At 40.9% G+C, this 20,522-nt stretch overlaps 1 protein-coding gene across 1 annotated transcript in view; it reads left to right on the forward strand.

The window, feature by feature from the left end:
* prkg2 (protein kinase cGMP-dependent 2) overlaps positions 1 to 5,975 on the forward strand; it is a 140,676-nt gene extending 134,701 nt beyond the window's left edge. The window contains exons 18-19 of the mRNA XM_069923139.1: positions 3,919 to 3,985; positions 5,526 to 5,975. Of these exons, the coding sequence (XP_069779240.1) occupies positions 3,919 to 3,985; positions 5,526 to 5,621 (163 nt within the window). The 3' untranslated portion in view covers positions 5,622 to 5,975. The remainder of the gene's footprint in view (positions 1 to 3,918; positions 3,986 to 5,525) is intronic.
* The last annotated feature ends 14,547 nt before the right edge of the window (positions 5,976 to 20,522 follow it).

The raw sequence follows: 20,522 nt of genomic DNA on the forward strand, positions 1-20,522 counted from the left end.
AACTTCCTGTGGTAGTTAGTGAGTGTAGGCGTACGACCCGGGGGGAGGGGGCGGGGGGGGGTGGGGGGAAGGGCAACTTCCCTTCCAAATTCGAACAAAATTGTGGTGAAAATTCGGGCAAAGCAAGAATTTAAAAAAACAGACAGAGAAAGCAAAAAGATAAACAAATTAACAATAACGGCAGCCCTGTTCCTTCATGTCACGGCCCTAGGCACTTTCACGCCCGGGTCATCGTGCATCTCACCTCCAACCCAGGGTCTGGACATAGGCCATGGCTTCCTCTAGGGCAGGAGTGTCAAACTCAAATTCACAAAGGGCCAAAATTAAAAACTTGGACTAAGTCGAGGGCCGAACTAAATATTTATTGAAAATTTTCAACAACATCTGCATGTTTTCTCTTCTTTCAACATATGTAATGTTAAACTTTAGGATATAACTTTAGGAGGATAATGTTACAGGTCAGGAGTAGGTAGCTCAAGTTCACCCTTTCCTTGACCTGAGGGAAACCTATTTGGTCCCTGTGGAGATGTAGTCAGCATTCACAGGCTGTGTCCATTTTGGCCTGCATCAGGACTCAGCATTTCCTGCTCACTCCTCAGGCTCTAGGCCTCTATTCACCCTCGACCCACCATCCCTCTACCTGACCAGTCCTTTACCCAACCTCTACTCACCCCACACTCCACTCGCTCTGCCTCTACCCACCCCATCCTATACACGCCCCTCTACTGCCTCTCCCCTCAACCTGTTCCTCCCTCTACCCGTCTCTCACCCTCTAATCACCCCTCCCCTACTCGCCCTGCCCCTCCTCTTTTACCTCTTCCCTATCCACCCCTCCTTCTACTCATCCCTCCCTCTAACTGCCCTCGCACCACCATAACTTCCCCTGCCCATTACTCCTCACCTACACCCTCTGCCCACCCCTGCTTACCCACCCACTCAGGCCCAGCGCGCTGCCGATCAGCCTTTGCGGACAGCCACCATCTCTCTCTTCACGTGCAGGGCCAAACCAGCCATCCCTGGGGACCGCGCGGGTGCAAGCGCTGAAGGCCGTGGCGACCAGGAGAAGTGCGCTCGCGCTGTGGAAGGGCCGTCCAGTGCCTGTCACGTGGGGCTCGCACTGCCCGGGGGCCGTGCGCAGCCTGCCATGCCCGTTGCGCCGACAGGAAATCACAGGCGCTCGCCAATCTGCCGCAACGCTCGACAGGTGGGAGAAGTGACTGGTTGTGCGGGGAGCCTTCCAACTGGCTTGCCGGCTGATGACATCGACAGACTTCTCGTGTTACAATTTCTCGTGTTACAATGGGGAAGGATGTGCAATGAAGTGGGAGGATGGCGGGGGTGACATTACCAAAAAACAGCATCGGCTCTCGCTGCAGGGCGGGCCACCTCTAATACATTTTTGAAATGATCTTACGGGCCAAATATCTAGGGCAACAGAGCTCAGCATCAGTATTCAGGCCCTGTGATGTCAGCGCGCATGCGCTGGAGCTGTCCGTCACGTGACAGGGCGGTAGCAGCCCTGCTGCTGATGGAACAACTTTCTGTGAACTTCCCACGTCTCTGCATGAAGACGTCAGAGGGTCTGAGCAGCGTCACCCAGTGTCGTTCCCACAGCAACGGGCCTTCCCTGAATGATGAAGATACCCAGGTCTGGGGATGTATGTGAGTCTTGGCCTCGGATGGAGCGGGGTCGAAGCGGTCAGGGACGGCCCTCCTGCGCCTGGTGCCCATGCTGGCAGCCGGTTCGTGGAGGAGGCAGCGTCCTGTGTCTGGGCCAGGAGGTGAGATGCAAGGCTGTCCGGGCCTGAAGGTGAGATGCGAAGCTGCCCGGGCACAGTGCGGGCCTCGTGTAAAAATTTGGGAAAATCAACTCCTCTGCTCCCCTTAACTGAAAAGTCCCCAAATGTGCACGGTAGTGAGTTCCAGAATTTCATACTCTATGAATGAAGAAGTTTCTCCTCATCTCAGTCCTAAATAGCTTAGCCTTCATCCTCATGTTTTGGACTTCCCCAACATCAGGAATATTCTAGTCCTGTTTGAATTGTGTCTGTCTCTATAAGATCCCCTCTCATTCTTCTAAATTCTAGTGAATGCAACTCAACAAAAGCACATTCTAGTTAAAAGCAAGGACTATAAAGGTAGGGAGAGCCTGCCTTGGATAACAAAGGAAATAAAGGGGGGGGGGCATTAAATTAAAAGATTATTTATACAATATCAGCAAGATTAGTGGGAAACTAGAAGATTGCGAAAACCTTAAAAAACAAGGAAGAACTACAAAGCAACCATAAAGAAAGGGAAGATAGATAATGAAAGCAAACTGACACAGAATATAAAAACAGATGGTAAATGGTTTGACAAATATATAGAGTGGAACTTTGAACTTCAAAAAGGGTTACTAAAGCGAGCATATAGTCCCTTGGAAGACGAGAAGGGGAAGTTAATAATGGGTGATGCAGCAATGGCTGAGGCCTTGAATAACTGTAATATTTCAGTGTTCACAGTGGAAGACATGGTAGCATGCTAAAGTATCACATTAAGAGTGCAATGGTAAAGACCTCAATAAAGACCTCAACCAAAGTGGTTGTGCTGGGCAACTTGTGGAGCTGAAGATACATAGGTCCTCTGGTCATGATGGAATTCATGACAGGGGACGGAAAGAAATGTCAAAATTTATAGTAGAGCCACATGATCATTTACCAAATTTCTCTGGACACAAAAGCCTCTCCTGCTCCTATATCTGAATCAGAATCGGAATCAGAATCGGAATCAGAATTTATTGTCATTAACAAGTCATGATATTTGGAGTTTTGTGGCAGCATCAAGATGCAAACATACATATTATAACCATCTTACAACATTACCATAAAAATAAAAGTGCACAAAAAATAAGGCAGCTTCTTTGGTTCATTGATCATTCAGGAATCTGATGGCAGCGGGGAAGAAGCTGTCCTTGTGCCACTGAATGTTTGTCTTTAGGCTCCTGTACCTTTTCCCCTATGGTAGCAGAGTGAAGAGGGCACAGCCTGGGAGGTGGTGGAGTCTTTGAGGATAGAGGTTGCTTCAAGACATTGCCTCCTGTCGATATCCTCGATGGAGAGAAGTCTGGTACCTGTGATGTCGCAGGCTGAGTTAACAACCCTCTGGAATTTATTCTTGTCCTGAGAGTTACCAGGCAGTGATGCCACCAGCCAGAATGCTCTCCATGGAACACCTGTAGAAGTGTCTTCGGTGACGAACGGAATCTCCTCAGACACCTCACTAAGTATAGCCACTGGCAAGCCTTCTTTTGTGATTTCATCAATGTGGATGATCCAAGACAGATCCTTGGAGATGTTGACACCCAGGAATGCAAAGTTCCTGACCCGGTCCACTATTGAGCCCTCAATGAGGACTAGGTTGTGTTTATATTTCATATATACTTTTATATAGGTCATTTTGTTAATGTAATAAGACAATTTTATGCATTATTTAAATTCTCTTGCGACAAAGACCAACATACATTTTTCCAACCTGATAGCTTTTGCTATGTCTGCTTGTCTACTTTCATTGATTAGAGTACAAGGAAGGGTACACACATGCCACTCTGTCCATCCATACCTTTTCCCCAGCCTTTTAAATATAATCCATATGATATCTCATCCAGGTTCTTGCCCACTGATGACAGGTGTTCCTTTTACTTACGCGAATTATCTTTTGGACCCTGAGCTAAAACTGCTTTGACACAGGATGCCAGATATCCATTGTTTCAATTAGTCTTAAAGCGGAAGGATTAGGAGATTCTTTATTTTGCATTATTTTAAAGTTTTCATCAAGAAACAATCACTGTGGCAATTTATCCGAGGTTAAAATAATATTAAACTTGTGCAAATTGATCCAATTCAACAAATCTGAATAGCATGCAATTTTCTTCAACTACAGATGGTTCAGCGGCTTCAACTTGGAAGGATTAAAAGCCAGGACAATGTTATCCCCGTTAAAAAGAGAGGTATTTGCTATTGTTTTGCATCTGATACATGTATCTAATAAATGTGCAATTTATTAATTTCAGGACAACATCTCAATTAATGGTTGTGGAGTTGTCAATTTAGTACAGGACTGGATGTCCATCTATCACAATCAATGATATTTTACTCTATACCCAATAAAATATTTAAATAAATGTGATACTGAAAGTGACACAGCTCCATAATAAGAGAGATACATTCAATGTAGCAGATAGCACAACACTCTATTACAGTGGGCAGCGACCTGGGTTTGAATAAGGAGTTTCTACATTCTCCCTGTGCCTGCATGAGTTTTCTCTGGGTACTCCAGTATCTTCCTACCCTCCAAAAATGAACAGGGCTGTAGGTTAATCGGGGTATTTGGGCGGCCCAAGCTCTGTAACTCTGCTGTGCATCTAAATTTAAATTTATGAATATTGTAGTCATTAACCAACTCTTTGATGAGTTCATTAAATATCTAAAATGACATAAAAACGGCAGGACTGGATCAACTTGAAATACTTACTCCATTATTTTTCAATTAAATTAGAATCAACATTGGGAAAGTTGTAGAGGTGCCTTGCACAGGCCTTCACATTTAGAATTATAGCCTGCAGATGCTTGAAATCTGAAACAAAAACAGAAATGGTACAAAATTGATCACTCATCAATTGGGCAGCATCTGTGGAAAGAGTAACAAGCATCTTTTGGAGTGGAAATATGGTGCTGATTTGAAAGAGAGTCATCATTTAAGATCTGGGAAGCTGACTAAGCTTACAAAGGAAGGGACCAGAAGATAATGGTGAAGAATCTAGAGGACAATAGAATCAGAATGAACATATCATGAATATGTTGTTTTGTGGTGGCATCTCAGTGCAAATATTTCTATAAATTACATTTCAAAATAAATAGTGCAAAAACAAAAGGCAGAAAGTGAAGTTGTATGTGGATTATTGTCCATTCAGAAAACTGATGGCAGAGGGGAAGAAGCTGTCCTTGCGCCACTGAGTCCTCATCTTCAGGCTCCTGCAGTGTGAAGAGGGCATGGCCTGGATGATGGGGGTCCTTGAGGAAAGAGGCTGCTTTTTAAGACACCGCCTCTTGTAGATCTCCTTGATGGAGTGAAGTCTGATGTCCGTGATGTCACTGGCTGAGTTAATAAAGCTCTGAAGTCCTTTTCCTATCCCGTGCCTTGGTACCTCCAGTGATTTCTACAGTACACCCGTAGAAAGTTCGGAGAGTCTTTGATGGCACATCAAATCTCCTTAAACTTCTCACAAAATACAGTTGCTGGTGAGACTTCTTCATGATTGCATCGACGAGGAGGCCCCAGGACAGATCTTCAGAGATGTTGACCCCAGGAATTTGAAGTTCTTGACCCTCTTGTTCAATGCCAAACCTAACTTTTGTCATGAATAATTTATGAGAAATATTCACAACCAACTTAATAATTATAAGTTTGTACTTTTTGGAATAAAATGCTGAATTAAATTTATTTTTGGATTCCCCCACCCCACCCCCCACCCCCAACCCCACCTTAAGCTTAAAGGTCCAACAGATTACAGATACTTTGATAACTTTTCTCCAGATAAGGAAATTCCACCAGATGAATTGTCAGGTTGGGACAAAGATTTCTAGATCAATGTCAAATCTTCTACAACTTGTGGGAAAAGAATTTCAACTGTTACTTGTACTAATGTTCAAAAGGTACCCTGAATAATTTCATCTAAATATGCATCTTCAAATTTGTGGCTTTGAAGACAATCAGCCAAGACAAACATACATTGAAGAAAGTGGACATTGACAATGAAAAAGGAAAGCATTGACTTTGAAAAGCTTGAAATTTTAATAAGTGCTTTAATACTGCCCGAGGATTTTCCTTTTATTGAAATGGCTGCTGAATTCCACTGAGAGTGCTCTCGAGTAAACATTACTTTGTGCTGTGGAAAAGCAATTGCACTGTTTAAGCAGAAGGAGCTCATGTGGAAATGTTAAGAGGCAAGAACAAGCAGTTGTATAAGTGAGTCATCAGAAAGACGCAGTTTTCTGCCCAATATTTGTCTTTGTATTGAAATACATCCTGTTTTCTTTTCCCAATGCAGAATTGATTCCACTGTATTTCTGTGAAGGACTGTATGTCATCATTTCTTTTGAACATTTTCATACTGTATGTTTCTTTAGAACAGCCATTCTCAACCTTTTGTTTGGCTATGTTCCCCTGAGGGCTCTCCTTAAAGTTTATGGGACCCCTTCCCTGTGAAGCAGTCAAGTTTAGTTGGTTTCTTCCGAACTTCTCTCTAACTAACTACATAAAAAAATTAAAATTATGATTTGAATCTGTGGCCCCTCTTATTTGTGGTGAGTGTCGTTTCCCCCCCCCCCCCCCCCTCACTGGGGCTATGTTGAGAATGGCTGCTTTAGAACATGTTCATAATAATTTATGTTATAATACTGAACCAACTACAGTTTAGAATTTCTATTCTTGGTCAGCCCTGTATGGTACTTACTTTTCTATCAGAATGGTTCATACATTTCTAATATTATTGCATGGTCAATTGATCAATCAAAAAATTCAGTTGTGGGGGTTGATTGAAATTCCAATCAAGCTCGACAAGTTCTTAGATGTCGCATATATTTAACTTACCTCGATAAATATAGGCAACCCCATGCTATCTTGACAAATTCTGCACCATCCTTTAACAAATCACATAATCGTAGCATCAATTAAAACACCTAACCTGCTACTCCAGCAGGGGTTCAGTAAAGGAAGCAAGGATGCAGATCTGTCAGCTTCTAAAGTTCCCCTCCTGGTGGTCTCAAGTAGGCACTCTGGTCAGATGGAGGGTGGGTGTGTTTGCCAATGCATTTAGAACTTCCTTTATCTAAAAAATATAAAGATTCCTCGTCGTTTCCTACTCTGACCTACCAAAGAAGACACGGGAGCAGTCTGAATAGAAAGTAATATAGGGGCATTGAGGCATTTTCTTCATTGTTGATAACTACCAAATTTTCTGACCAGATCAGGCAGGTGGGTGCAAGAAATTAATCTGCAAAAGTGTGGTTCTTTTGATCCCCAAACAAATGAGGTATCTTTCCTCTGGTATGAGCACATGAAGGATCAATACTGGCATAACATCATGGAATACACCCCTTAGATGCACTGTGGTTAAATTTGCTGCTCAAACTGATATAAGTGGGTTAGGACATTGAGACTTGGACACAAAGAACCTGCAAAGGTGAAGTGATGGGGAGGAAGTTGGCAGATGTGGTATAATGTGGGAAAAAGCAAGTTTGTACAACTTTGAAAGAAAAAGAAACAAATCATTATTTAAATAGTTTAAGATTACAAAATGTTGCAATATCAGGTGATTTATGTTCCTGGAAGATGAGTGAAGCAAGTTAACATGTATATACAGCAATGAATTAGAAGGCTTTCATAACATTGGTCTCCAATGTAATTATTATGAAATATATGTAAATAAGGGAAGTTTTGATGCAACTTTGCAGGGTTTTGGGGAGACTGCATTGAACATATTTAAGGAAGGATGTGCCTGAATTAGGTGGCAGTGCAGAGAAAGTTCACTATGTTGGTTTCTGGGATGATGTGGCTCTCAAGAAATACTAAGCAGATTAAACGTTTAATCACTTGAATTTGGAAGAATTAAATTTGAAACTGTCGATTTATCCAAAGTCTCATCATACTGGACTTTCCCCTTAATGTGCCATTAAATCATGAGACCATTGGACCAGTCTAATTTTGACCATTCTATCCAATTCCTGTATATAATCAACATTGTTGCGAAATGACAACAGAACATTTGTCACAAGGTGTAAAGATCTTTGAAGATGGAGGCAAATGGGGAAATACCAACACTAAATTTTCAATTTGATTTTTTTTTCTGAACTTGTTTTCCAACAATTCATAAACATGGTCTCATGATCTACACTTCCCCAAGGAGCTCTACAAGTGAATATTGCATTTAATAGGGCCTTTCGCTTGATGAACTCATCAAACCTGTTGTTCATGTCAACTATATGATCCTATGAGAGGTAGATCTGTATTACCTCATTACTTATATTGCTCACTCAGAGTTTCCAAAGGAAATTACAGCATTATGTATTTCACTCGTGAATATTATTTGCAGGTGATTAACAGAAATTAAAGACAAAACTCAATTCATTTATGACGTCATTTCAATTAGCACTTACTTGTGAAATGTGCATAGCATTCTACATAGTTTCTGTAAAGTCACTGAATATGAATTCTTCAATATTTCAAATAATATGTTTTAAAGTGTGTGTATGTATGTAACCTACTCTAATTTTACCAATTTATCTCCCAAAAACATTCCCAAATATTACATCACACAAGGTCGAACCGGGCAAGCCCAGTCAAAATCCACCCGGGTCTCAGACCTACCTCAGAGGTCCGACAAACTTACCTGAGTGTTCTTCTCTGCCTATTTGAAAGGGGACATGACTCACCTGGTTACTCTGGAACTTTAAGCAGGTTCCCTGTGACTCTGTGACATGGCACTCACCCTAAAATTGCCAGGTTGGTGATTTAACAGGCTGCTATTTGCCATTAACCTCACCTGGGTCCCAGGAGGGCTACCAAGGTGAGGCAATTTGAAAGTGCCATGTTTCTAATGCAAGCACATTCCAGGTGTACATACATAAATAGCCATCAAAAATGTTTCAGAATGAAAAGCGAAAGGCTACAAATATGGGTGCCCTTCAGAGTGTCAGATTGGAGTACAGAATCAGCATTGACTCAGATTTACAAAACAATTGTGGAATTGGATGAAAATCCATTTAAAGAAGTGCAATGGGATGTTGGACACAGATTCATGCACTGAAACAGAACCTGTGTGGTTCTCCAGGAGCTGACAGCAGAATCCAGCAGCCATGTCATTGCCCAGGTGAAATATTGGTAGCAGTTTAGAGCCTGAGGAATGAAACAGCAGGATAAAAGGCTGCTATTGAGGTGAGGAAAAAGGCAGGAGGACAGGGTAGCTCCATTGTGTCTGGACAGTCACCCTGTAGTCGTCTTGGTTAATGACCTCCCATGCTGTCGCTACCAATTCAGTGCGATGCGCAACCTTATCACCAAAGCAAATGGTCACTGTTTATAGCGTGAATCAAAGCTCTCATGACTGGAGGGAGAACATATGCTCTTATTCGCTTATAACTGAGGGTAGGGTCTTACAGTGTCCTTCAGAGGGGCTCAGAGTTTAGGCACATTATATATGAGTAGATGGGGGCAGAGCCAGTCATAATTATAACACCAGTGAATCTCAGTTCACTGCATTCACCCCTTCTTGCAGAATTTATGGTCTGTGGATGAAGACAGAGATCATTGATTCAGAAAAAAATTGTAAAATAATATGCAGTTATTACAAATTTAAGTGATCTTGGGGTCTGGAGATCCTGATGGAGCACCTAGGCATGGGAGGGTCTTGGGCTCCTTGGGTCTCATGGTCCCCTTGTGGGGAAGGAGAGGCAGGTGGAGTCTCTGGCTCTACGATGGAGGAAGATGCACTTTCTTCTTGAATTGGATTCCCTGAGGCCCTGACTGGGGGTGGTGAGAATGAGCTCCATGGCTCGTAGGGCACTTGAGACAATGGACCCTCTGTTCTGGCAGGTGTCAGGTCCCTGATGGTGACGGTATCCTCCCTCTCATCAGGGTACTCCACATAAGCATATGTGGGATTGAAGTGGAGCAGTTTCACCCTTTCCACCAGGGTCTTGCTTCTCACGTGCTTCCTGAGAAGGACTGCTGGAGGTTGGGAATGTAGATCCCGATGCCGATCTTCTCTCAAATGAATAGGAGCTCGTGAAGAGTAGTGTTGGTCACTGTACATAGTAGCAACTGGGTGGAATGGAGTGCCATAGGGAAGACTTCCTATCAGCTTGAGACTGGAAGGCCTCTTGACTTGCGGGCCAGTTTGACAGCCTTCCAGACCATGGCGTTTTCCTTTTCAACCTCACTGTTCCCCCAGAGGTTGTAGCTAGTAGTCCTGCTGGACACGATGTTCCTTGCCAGTAGATACTGATGTAGCTCTTTGCTGATAAAGGATGAGCCCTGTTGCTATGTATATAGCCAGGATACCCAAACAGGGCAAAAATGGAATCTAGGGCCTTTTTGACTGACAAAGTGGACGTGTCTGGAAATGGGATGGTGAACGGGAATTAGGAGTTCGCATCATTGACAGAGAAGAGGGTGTTCTCGATCGTGAAGGGGAGAGGTCCCTTAAAATTGACAGTGAGCCATTCGAAGGACATGGATGACTTAATCAGGTGCACCTTTATGGGGTGATAGAAGAGCGGTTTTCACTCTGCACAGATCTGCCAAGACCTGGTCATTTCCCTGACATCTTCCATGGAGTAGGGCAGATTGCACACCTTGACAAAATGAGCCATGTGGGTAACCCTTGAATGGCTGCGCTCATTATGCAGAGAGCGCAATTGGCTGGTGTGTGCAGAGGCACAGCTTCCTCTAGATAAGGCATCTGGAGGGTCATTAAGGGCTCATTGCTGATAGGCAATTGTAGATGGAGAGCTCGATCCTTCACCTAGCAATCTTGTCATTTTTGAATTTTCCCCTCTTGACATTATTTATGTGACTGAGCACTGGTCAGTGAGGAGGATAAATTTTCTACCAGCCATGTAGTGTCTCCAGTGCCTCACAGTTTCTACGGTGATTGAGTTTCCTTTTCCACAGATGCATTCTGGAGCTCGTAGCCTTGCAATGTCCGAGAAAAAAATGGAACCAGCCTGCGCGCCTGGTTGAGGGTTGGGGCCAGTGCCATATCCAAAGTGTCGCTTTTCACCTGGAAAGTTACATTCTCATCAACCGCATGCATAGTGGCTTTCGCAATGTGGTTTTGAGGTAATTTAAAACCATTTGGGCTTCAGCCAAAAAGGGGAAAAGAAGTGGCTTTTAAGAGAGGTTGAACCTTATCAGCATATTAAGGGATCCACTGGGCGTAATATGAGAAAAACCCCAGGCATCTCCTCAAAGCCTTTGTGGTCCTGGGAATGGGGAACTCTAACAGGAGGCACATCCTATAGGAGTTGGGGCCTATGATGCCATTCTCCACCACATGGCCAAGAATAGCCAGCCAGTCCTGAACACACATTTGCTAGAGTTATAAGTGACGTTCAGGGCTTTCACTGCACGGAGAAAACTCTGAAGGTTGGTGTCTGGTCCTCCAGGGAAAAACCACACATGGTGACATTATTGAGCATTATTGAGGTAGAGGAAGGTAGCCTTCAACCCATACTCATTGATCATTCTGTCCATCTGCCTCTGGGAGATAGAAACCCTGTTAGTGATACCGAAAGGGACCCTCTGGAATTGGTTTAGATGACCGTTAGCCTCAAATGTCATATATGTGTGGTCCTCAGAATGGATTGGCAACTGGTGATAAGCCACTTTCAGGTCAATGGTTGAATAGACCTGATACTGCACAATATCATTCACCATGTCCACAATTTGAGAGAAGGGATAAGTGTCCAGGAGTGTGTACCAATTAATAGTTGGGCTATATTCAATTACTAACCTGGACATGTTTACCCCTTTTATCACCACCACTTGTGTTCTCCATGAGCTAGTGCTAGGTTCGATGATACCTTCATTGTATTTGTATGTGTGAGTTCTTAAGAAAACACATGGATGAAGGAAAAGATTCTTTACTCTAAAGTTGATGTAAACAGCACCATGAGGCTGCAAGTCTCCATTACAGATCTGTATTACTGTGTGTCTTGCTATGTGTCAGCCCCTGGTGGCAGCCAAGTCTAATCAAACAGATGGATGCTTGCAACTATGATCATTAAGTGTTTAGTTCCCTGCTCTCATCCCTTTGTTTTCATGACAATGTAACCAATTCGTACGCAATTTATAAATTTGCTGATGGCACCATTGTTGACTGCATATGTGGGAAATGATGAAGATAATGAATCTAGGTGGGTGATGCCAGAACAACAATATCAATATCACAGAGACCAAGATGATGATCATTGCTTTTAGGAAGGGTGGGAGAGGGACCATGGACTTCTCTGCATTTATGGGATGGAGGTGGAATGGGTGAGAACCTCAGGCTCCTGAGTGTCCACTATCATGAAAAAGGCACACCTCTAAAAAGTCTGAGGGGATTGACCATGTTGTCAGATACTCCATCAAACTTCTACAGGGTGTGCTGTAGAAAGTACCCTGATGGCCTGGGTTGGTCATTCAGGTATCCAGAAACACTGAAGGCTGCAGAAGTTGGACCTCCAATCCACTGAAGGCATCTGTGTGAGATGCCGCCTCAAGAAGGCAGCCAACGCCATAAAAAACCCCCATCACCCTGGTCACAACCGCTGCTCGCTGCTGCCTCCCGGAAGAAGGTGCAGAAGCCGACGTTCAGCACCTCTAGATTCAAGGACAGTTTTATTTTCCACAGCAATCAGGCCAATGGAACTCCCCCCCACCTCCCCCCTCCCCGTCCGACCTTTAAAAATGACTCCAACACCACCCAAAGACCTGTCTGCATGATTGAAACCACTTTTTTTTCACTACAGTAATTGTGAATATTTATTAGAGCTTTTATATTTATTGCTTCTTCTGATAAGGTTAATTTAAAGAATACGACTAAGGTTGGATTTTATTTTACAAACATACCTCTTCAGTGGCAACAGTTCAGTGTATCTACACATTGCACTTATCAGCTCATTTCTATTTATTGTCTCCTTTGCTGTCTTGGCATATTGTGGTCATTTAAGTTATTCAATTGAAGTTGATGTGTCTGATATACCTATGTCGGTGCAGCAAGGAAGAATTTTGGTGCACCTGTACATTGCATTTGAGGCTGCTTGGTTGGCGCAATGCCGTTACAGCACCAGCGATCGGGACCGGGGTTTGAATCCCATGCTGTCTGTCAGGAGTTTGTACGTTCTGCCCTTGACTCTGGTTTCCTCCCACCGTTCAAAACATACTGGGGGTTTGGATAATTGGGTGTTACCGGGCTGTATGTCTAAATTTAATTTAAAAAAATTACTTATGTGCATGACAATAAGATCTCAACTTCATCCATTTTTTTGAAACAGCACCCCGAACTTTGAATACCACCCTGATACTTGGTGAAATTGAATTCAATAGAATGTGATAGTTTTGGGGCCTAACGCTATGAAAGGAGCTGGATTCTTGTTGTCAATGATAATGGCTTGAAGAAAGGAATTAAGACATTTCATTTTGCTTACATGTGTCCTCAGTGCCACACTCAGTGTATGAATTTTAATGGCTTCTGGGTGACTAACGATGACAAATAAATAATGCAAGGCAAATGTTGAGTTGCAGGACTATGCTCCCAGAGTTCATAGGTGTCTCAAATGCTTTTGTGCCGCCGGGGAGAGCCTCGTAGGAATGTTAGATAAGGAACTAAAGTACTGCAACCAGATACCAATAGAAGTCAGGCAGATAGCAATGATCATCAATGTTTTATCCATAAAGCAATAAAATAAACTACCTTTCAATGCGCGACGGCTTCAATAACCTTGTCAACTGGTAGGCAGTTTTGCAGTGGGCATGACATGCAATGTGGAAAATATTTCCAGGAATACACTCAACAAGTGCTTCAGTTCAGGGAGATTCATTAATCAGACCTTGACAAATCTTGCAGTAAATAGCCACTGGCACACCTCATCATGATTCCCAGTCCCCAGCTTCTTTCTTTCATAAGACTGAAGGCTTCCCTCACCTGGAAACTCTTCTCACAGGGAAAACATGATAATGACGGCAAACAATAAACACAATGATTTTCACCACTTCCCCTAGCAGGTACTGAAAGAAATCCCAAATGCGATCAACCACTGGAATTAATTTAGCCATTGCTTCATGGGAGCTACTGGCTGCACAGTGTAGAGGCCTGCAAAGAGTGAACCTTGCCTCCACCTTGAGTCTATCAATCAATGGAGGAATCACCCAATGACAGTAAAATGCATCATTAGAGCTGCTAAGAAAACAGGCAGGGTTCTCCGGAAAATGTATATAGTCATTGGTCACTCACCTCATCATATGCCGTTATTTGCAAATGAGCAGCTGTCGGCAAAATTTACAAATAAAGTCATTGGACTTTGGGATATCCAACAAACTGCAAAATTTCAGAGAACACTCTATTGTCTCTTTAAGCCCAGAGGTGAAAGATACAAAGACCATGCCCAAGACTTAAACGGACTACAAGTTGACTAATATCACATGGCAAGGTAAAGGGTAATGGAGATAAAGGGGGAAATTCTGCCACTGTCTCTCTGAAGAAGCATCCAAGTACACTTGAGACCTCAGGACTGTTTTTCTTATCGTCAATGAAAGTTAAATTCTTCAGATATAATTTTTGGAATAACTTTTATCAGTCTTCCCTGCCACATTCCAAAGAAGGAGCATTATTTGAAGGAGTAGACTTAAAATGTGCACAATGTTCCAAACAAGAATGCAGATGTGTACCACGATGCTGCCACAAAACACCGAATTTCATGACTTGTTCATGACAATAAATCCTGATTCTGATTAAAATTACTTGTTGAGATTTATGATCAAGTGATGCTGAAAATCCCAAAGTTTAACTAACCTTTTTGCTTTCAACTTAAATCAATTGCAATGAATCAGTGGTTTTCAAACTGCCCCCCTAAACTCACATTCCACTTTAATTATTTCCTATGCCATAGGTGTTCTGTGATTAGGAAGGGATTGCTTAAGGTGGTGAGTGGGAAGGGAAGGTTGAGAACTTCTGCTCCAGACTCAATTATTACTGAACCATTTTGCTTGAGAAAAATTGTAATTGGCCCATTTCCTTTGGAGTTATGAAATGGTGCACATAATGAGTCAATTAGGGACCATTAAAACAGTGGTTTTCAAACTTTTTCTTTTCACTCACATACCACCTTAAGCAATCCCTTACTAATGTTAAGAGCCCAAAGGAACCTGAAATCCAGCAGCAATAGATATTCACCACGACAAATGGTTATTTAAACAAAAGTTATTTTTAATTAACTTGAAAATAGAATCAAACTTTAACTTATATCTATACTTAACTAACCCAAATGAACCCCCTTCTAATTCTAAGCACAAGTGCATGTAATGTATGTGTAAATTTAAGAAAAGTTCTTTGGTTCACAGTTCAATCTCATTTCTCCTTCTTCCATGTTCTCTGGTTGCAGGAAATTCTTATACTGTGCACATAATTCAAATGTACAAAGTTCACCAGGCTTTGGTGCTCAAATTGTAAATGTTTACTGCTCAGGAAGGTTCTTGTATGGTTTGCAGAGAGAGATTTGTTGTTCTAGGATTTCCACAACTGAGGTACCACCATTAGGCACCTCAATGTCTTGCCGATGAAACTTGCCCCATCAGGGTTCTCCAGATGATAACCTCTTTCTTTCAGGCTATCACAGAGTTCCTTTCTGTCCTCTTACTCCAAGAGAAACATCAGACAGATAGCACTTCCAGCCATCCACTGCTCTGGAACTTTCTGTTTCAATAAGCTTCCTGGCTTGCACTGTTCAGCTGCTTTCAGTGTCACACGCACACTAGCTGAGAGGCTTGTCCTCTCTCTCTCTCTCTCTCTCTCTCTCTCTCTCTCTCTCTCTCTCTCTCTCTCTCTCTCTCCAACTGCCAGAAAGCCCACGTGACTCTCTCACTTGCAAAAACTCCCATCTTCTTTAGCAAAGCACGAGTTCTCTTGGTCAAGCTGTTGTCTTAGATAAACAAAACCCAGAAGTGACCTTTCTGTGAGCACACTGTAGGTACTTTTAAACAGGCAGTTTGTCTCCTCCAAACAATGGTCTATTCATGATGTCATTTCCATTAGCACCGACTTGTGAAATGTGCCTACCATTCTCCATTGATCCTGCAATGTTACTGAATATGAATTCTTCAGTATTTCAAATAAGATCTGTTTTAAAGTATGTAACCCACTAATCTTACCAAATTCCTCCCAATATTTATCCATTACACTAATCACAGAGCACCTATTGCATAGGGATTGCTTAAGGTGAAATGTGAGTTTCAGGGGGCAGTTTGAAAACCACTGCAATAAATGTTCAAATTAATATTTACAAATATTTTTCCTTTTATCTTTAGAAGTTAAGTTGGAAATTTGTGAAGGTATTTTAAGATCGGTACTCATGCATTTACTCATGTTAAAATTTATTTGATTCTTTATCCCAATTGATCCCATCCATTTCAATGCTAAAAAACAAGTCATATGGTGATGTAATTTAATATAATCATTAGACTTCAGGATGATACTAGGACTATTGCAACCTCTTAAATCAGCCAAGTAACAGGGAAAATATTCTAATTCAAATTTAGCTTATTCATATGAATGATAGCAGCATTATAAAATAATTGAATGGCTATTGTGATAAATACCTCACCCATAAACAGTGAAACCCCTGGTAGCCGCCACAAATGGGGATGGGTAGATGCTGGATATGAGACTCTCTCTTACAATACCTAACTAATACACCAGCAATAAGAATAAAAAGTTTAAAAGACAAGAGACCATGCAAAATGTAAACTAATTTGAAAAGAAATCAGTATAGTAGTCCTTAATTATGTAAAGTTCACTTTAATTTGGTAATTCCTGTAACTTAGAAAATCTAAATTTAAATTCGAACCCCGGTGGTTGGCGGTGCTCGCTCTTCTGTTAACTGTGTCGCCATCCCGAAGTTTGCAGATAAAGTCTTACTAATGCACTTAATAATATACCAATAAAGACTCTTTTTAATCAGAGTTAAGGTGACCACAGCGGCGAGCGGCATCAGCCAGCACTTCATCCTTTTTATTTAAACACTACTTGATACAAACTTTATTCAAACAGCGTACGAGCAAAGCACGACCAAGGCTGACTGAATATTCAGTCCTCTCTTCACCAAAGGTTTATGTGCTACTTCATGGAACATTTACTTTTACACTTTTTAAACATTTATTTTATTCTTATTCATTCTAATTACTTATTTATTCGTTCTCCTTGATGTCTTTTGCTGTTTGCTTGAGGTTACCAGCTGCTTGAGTTCCAGATAACAGGGGTTTTACTGCGATCCAAATAATTGAAGTCAAGGATACTTAGATTTTACTTCCTCTACATTGGACTCGATCATTTATGGATTGGAAGGCTCGCAAAGTGAAGAAAGAGTGTCTCAGGCATGCTCGTGCGCTTACTATTAGTGTAGCATTTGGATCTTGAGTGTAGCTGCAATCCTGCCCTGTTGACACATATTATCAAATCCCCAGTGTATTCATGGGAGGGTAAAACTGGAAGATGGAAATGACCTTTCAGATCAAGTGGATTGTCCCAAGTAAGGCTGGAAAGCTGATAGATCCAAGGGACAGAAAAATTGAAAGGAAACAAGCAGGTTTCTTAAACTGTGCCTGATTGCTCAGAGTTCTATTCCCAAGAAATGTAACAAGGAAATAAATAATAATGATTTTGTTAATTACATAACTAAATTTATTCATTTTCAAAGATTGTAAAGAAGGTTGCCACTTATGTAATAAAATACTATTAAACAAGGAAGCTCAGATATCAGTAGTGACATGCCCTTCACAGTTCCATTTCAGGTGCTTTGTCGTGTTCAGGGAACTAGAGGTCGTATTATTTACTCTCCTGTTGTCTTCAATAAACATTAATGCAACCAAGTATTGAAACTGCACAAAAAAGGGAAAGAATGTTTGCTGACAAACATAAAATAAATAAAAAAAAGGATTTTCAACAGGATTTCCTTCCATATACAAATATGTACCATTTTAAAACATATTGTACAATATTACATAGCAAAGAAATGTTTACAGGAAATTCTTTACAATTAAGTTTTGGTTTTAAAAAATTCTGCTCTTGTCCAAAGAAGCACACTTACCAAAGTATAAGAAATTGAAAATATACTGCAATATAATGTTAAAAACACACAAAAGCACTTAAGCAATACAAAGCTGTATGATTACCTCCATCATTAAACATTGTTTTATAACCAAAGTTAACAGTGGAATATTTATTACCTGTGATACTTATAATAACAAAAAAAATACTCTATTTAAAATAGAATTACTTTTGTTAAATTGGCAAGTTTGCTTCAGCTTTGAGAAAATAGAATGATACAGGGGCAAACTGATCACAGGTGCCCTTTTTAGTATCATAATCCATATATATATATATATATATATATATATAAATATTTATATATAAGAGATTTTTAAGTATAGAGAAAATCATGCTATTTGATTCATACTGGTTCAATATAATATAAGCTAATTGCTAAATCTGATGGGAGAAAAATAAAAAAACATTGTTCAATCAATTTGTTCTGATTTTGGACATTTAACATCTTTTGAGGCTACTCTGTGATTATTCTATAGACAAAACTAGTATTAAAATTACTCAATGCATTCAAATACATAACTATTTAAATAGTGAAAATATATTTGATTTTTTAAAAAAATCAATTGTAAAATTATATGGGTGATTACTTTTCTTAATTGATTCTAAAATATTTTCATCTACCAAAAACCTGATACTTGTATAGTTTCAGAAAGAAATAAAATTATTTACTGATATAAAATAAAGTGGTAAAAATAGTTAACATTAGATCTCAAGTTCATCTTTGGAATCAACATTGAGGCAAACTCACCCAATAAATATGCACTCTGGCATAAATAATATTTAAGGCGGTCTAACCCAAGAAAATAAGATAGTATCTCTATTGGACTATATGTCTCCTTATTAGGATGGCACAGTTGGTGTACCAGTTAGCACAATGCCTTTACAGCGCCAGTGATTGGGACCTGGTGTTCAAATCCTGCACTGTCCGTAAAGAGTTTGTACGTTCTCCCCGTGACTGCGTGGGTTTTCTCCAGGGGCTCCAGTTTCCTCCCACCATTCAAACCATACCGAGGGTGTAGGTTATTGGGGTGTAAATTGGGAGGGATGGACTCATAGGGCCGAATTGGCCTGTAGCAGTGCAGTGTGCATTTTTTAAAAATTAATTTTATTTAGATATTGATACTTTAAGGTCTCATTTTATTCAGGGATCAATGTTACTTATTCTAATTCCACTTGGTTTTAACTCCACATAAAAAAATTCTACAAATTTCCAAAGTTGATGGTGTCAAAAGACCTGCTTATATATTATCCCAGCTATGAATAACATTACTTTTTCTGTCATCTATTTCTATATTTGGACTGACAAGTGGAATGCGATGAGTTTCATAATTCACACTTTTTTAGTTTATTATCCCTTGAATTTATCTTTACACATAAAATAAATGATATATGACAGTGGTTTTAAGACAAAAGTGGAGCTCAAATTTAAATTCAATTCAGCAAAAATATCTGTAGAAATTATGAATCAGTGCCAAGAGTTTAATTAGCAGTGAAAGATGCAAAACACTCAGACTTGGAGATTTTAAATTCTTGCAAATGTAACTTGGTGATGTAGGTTGTGCTTTTGCAAGGTAAGGTTCGATAACATCAAACCTTGCGTGGCACAGTTAGCACAGTTTACCACAACGCTGTTACAGCGCCAGCGATCGGGACCAGGGTTCGAATCCCTATTGTCTGTAAGGAGTTTTTACGCTCTCCCATGTCTGCGTGGGTTTCCTCCAGGTGCTCCGGTTTCCTCCCACTGTTCAAAATGCACTGGGGGTTGTAGGTCAGTTGATTGTAATTCTGGGGTACGGGCTCGTGAGCCAAAATGGCTTGTTACCGTGCTGTACGTCTAAAATAAATAAGTCATTGGGACAACCCAAAGCTAAGCTCATCGCTTCTTTTCTGGTGAAATATTTAGAAATTCTACCAGTAGCTACATTTAAATTAGATTTATTTCTCCGTCATCTTCAACCTTACCTTGATGATAAAAGTCACAATTCTTTTATTCTTTAGAAGTACATTTATATGACCTCACATCAATATGTTCATTATTCAAATATAACTGCCTAAAAAAGACATTACAGCATGTGCAGTCAAACAATGAAGTCTGCGGATGCTGGGGTCAAGTGCAATATACAAATGTGCTCGAGAAACTCAGCAGGTCACCTGGCATCCACAGGAAGTGAAGGGTAACAAACATTTTGGGCTTGAGTCCTTCCACAGGTATCAAATCCTAATGAAAAATTCAGTCCCCGATCGTTGGTTACCTGGGTGCTGCGCGATCTACTGAGTTTCTTCCGCACATTTGTGTATTGACGCTGTAGCATATATTTAATTAATTGACATAATTTGACTTCAGAGTCCTACACCACTTTGTGTAGCCTGAATTAGAAGTGAGGTTTACATTATAACTCTATCTATCCCAATGCTCGGGACATTGGTAATCCAGGTTTTATGCATTATGGGATGCTATTCTAACTAATGGACCAATACACACTCAATTCACTTTTGTGAAGAAATTATAGCATTGTAAATTTTCAATAAGTTCAAAAGACAGCACAAGAATCAGGGTCCCAGTGGGTTTAAAAGTGTGGGAGCAGGATCAGCACTGAATGAGTCAGACAATGAACCACTGGGA

Source organism: Narcine bancroftii, chromosome 3 (genome assembly GCF_036971445.1).
Source record: "Narcine bancroftii isolate sNarBan1 chromosome 3, sNarBan1.hap1, whole genome shotgun sequence".
Taxonomy (NCBI): Eukaryota; Metazoa; Chordata; class Chondrichthyes; order Torpediniformes; family Narcinidae; genus Narcine; species Narcine bancroftii.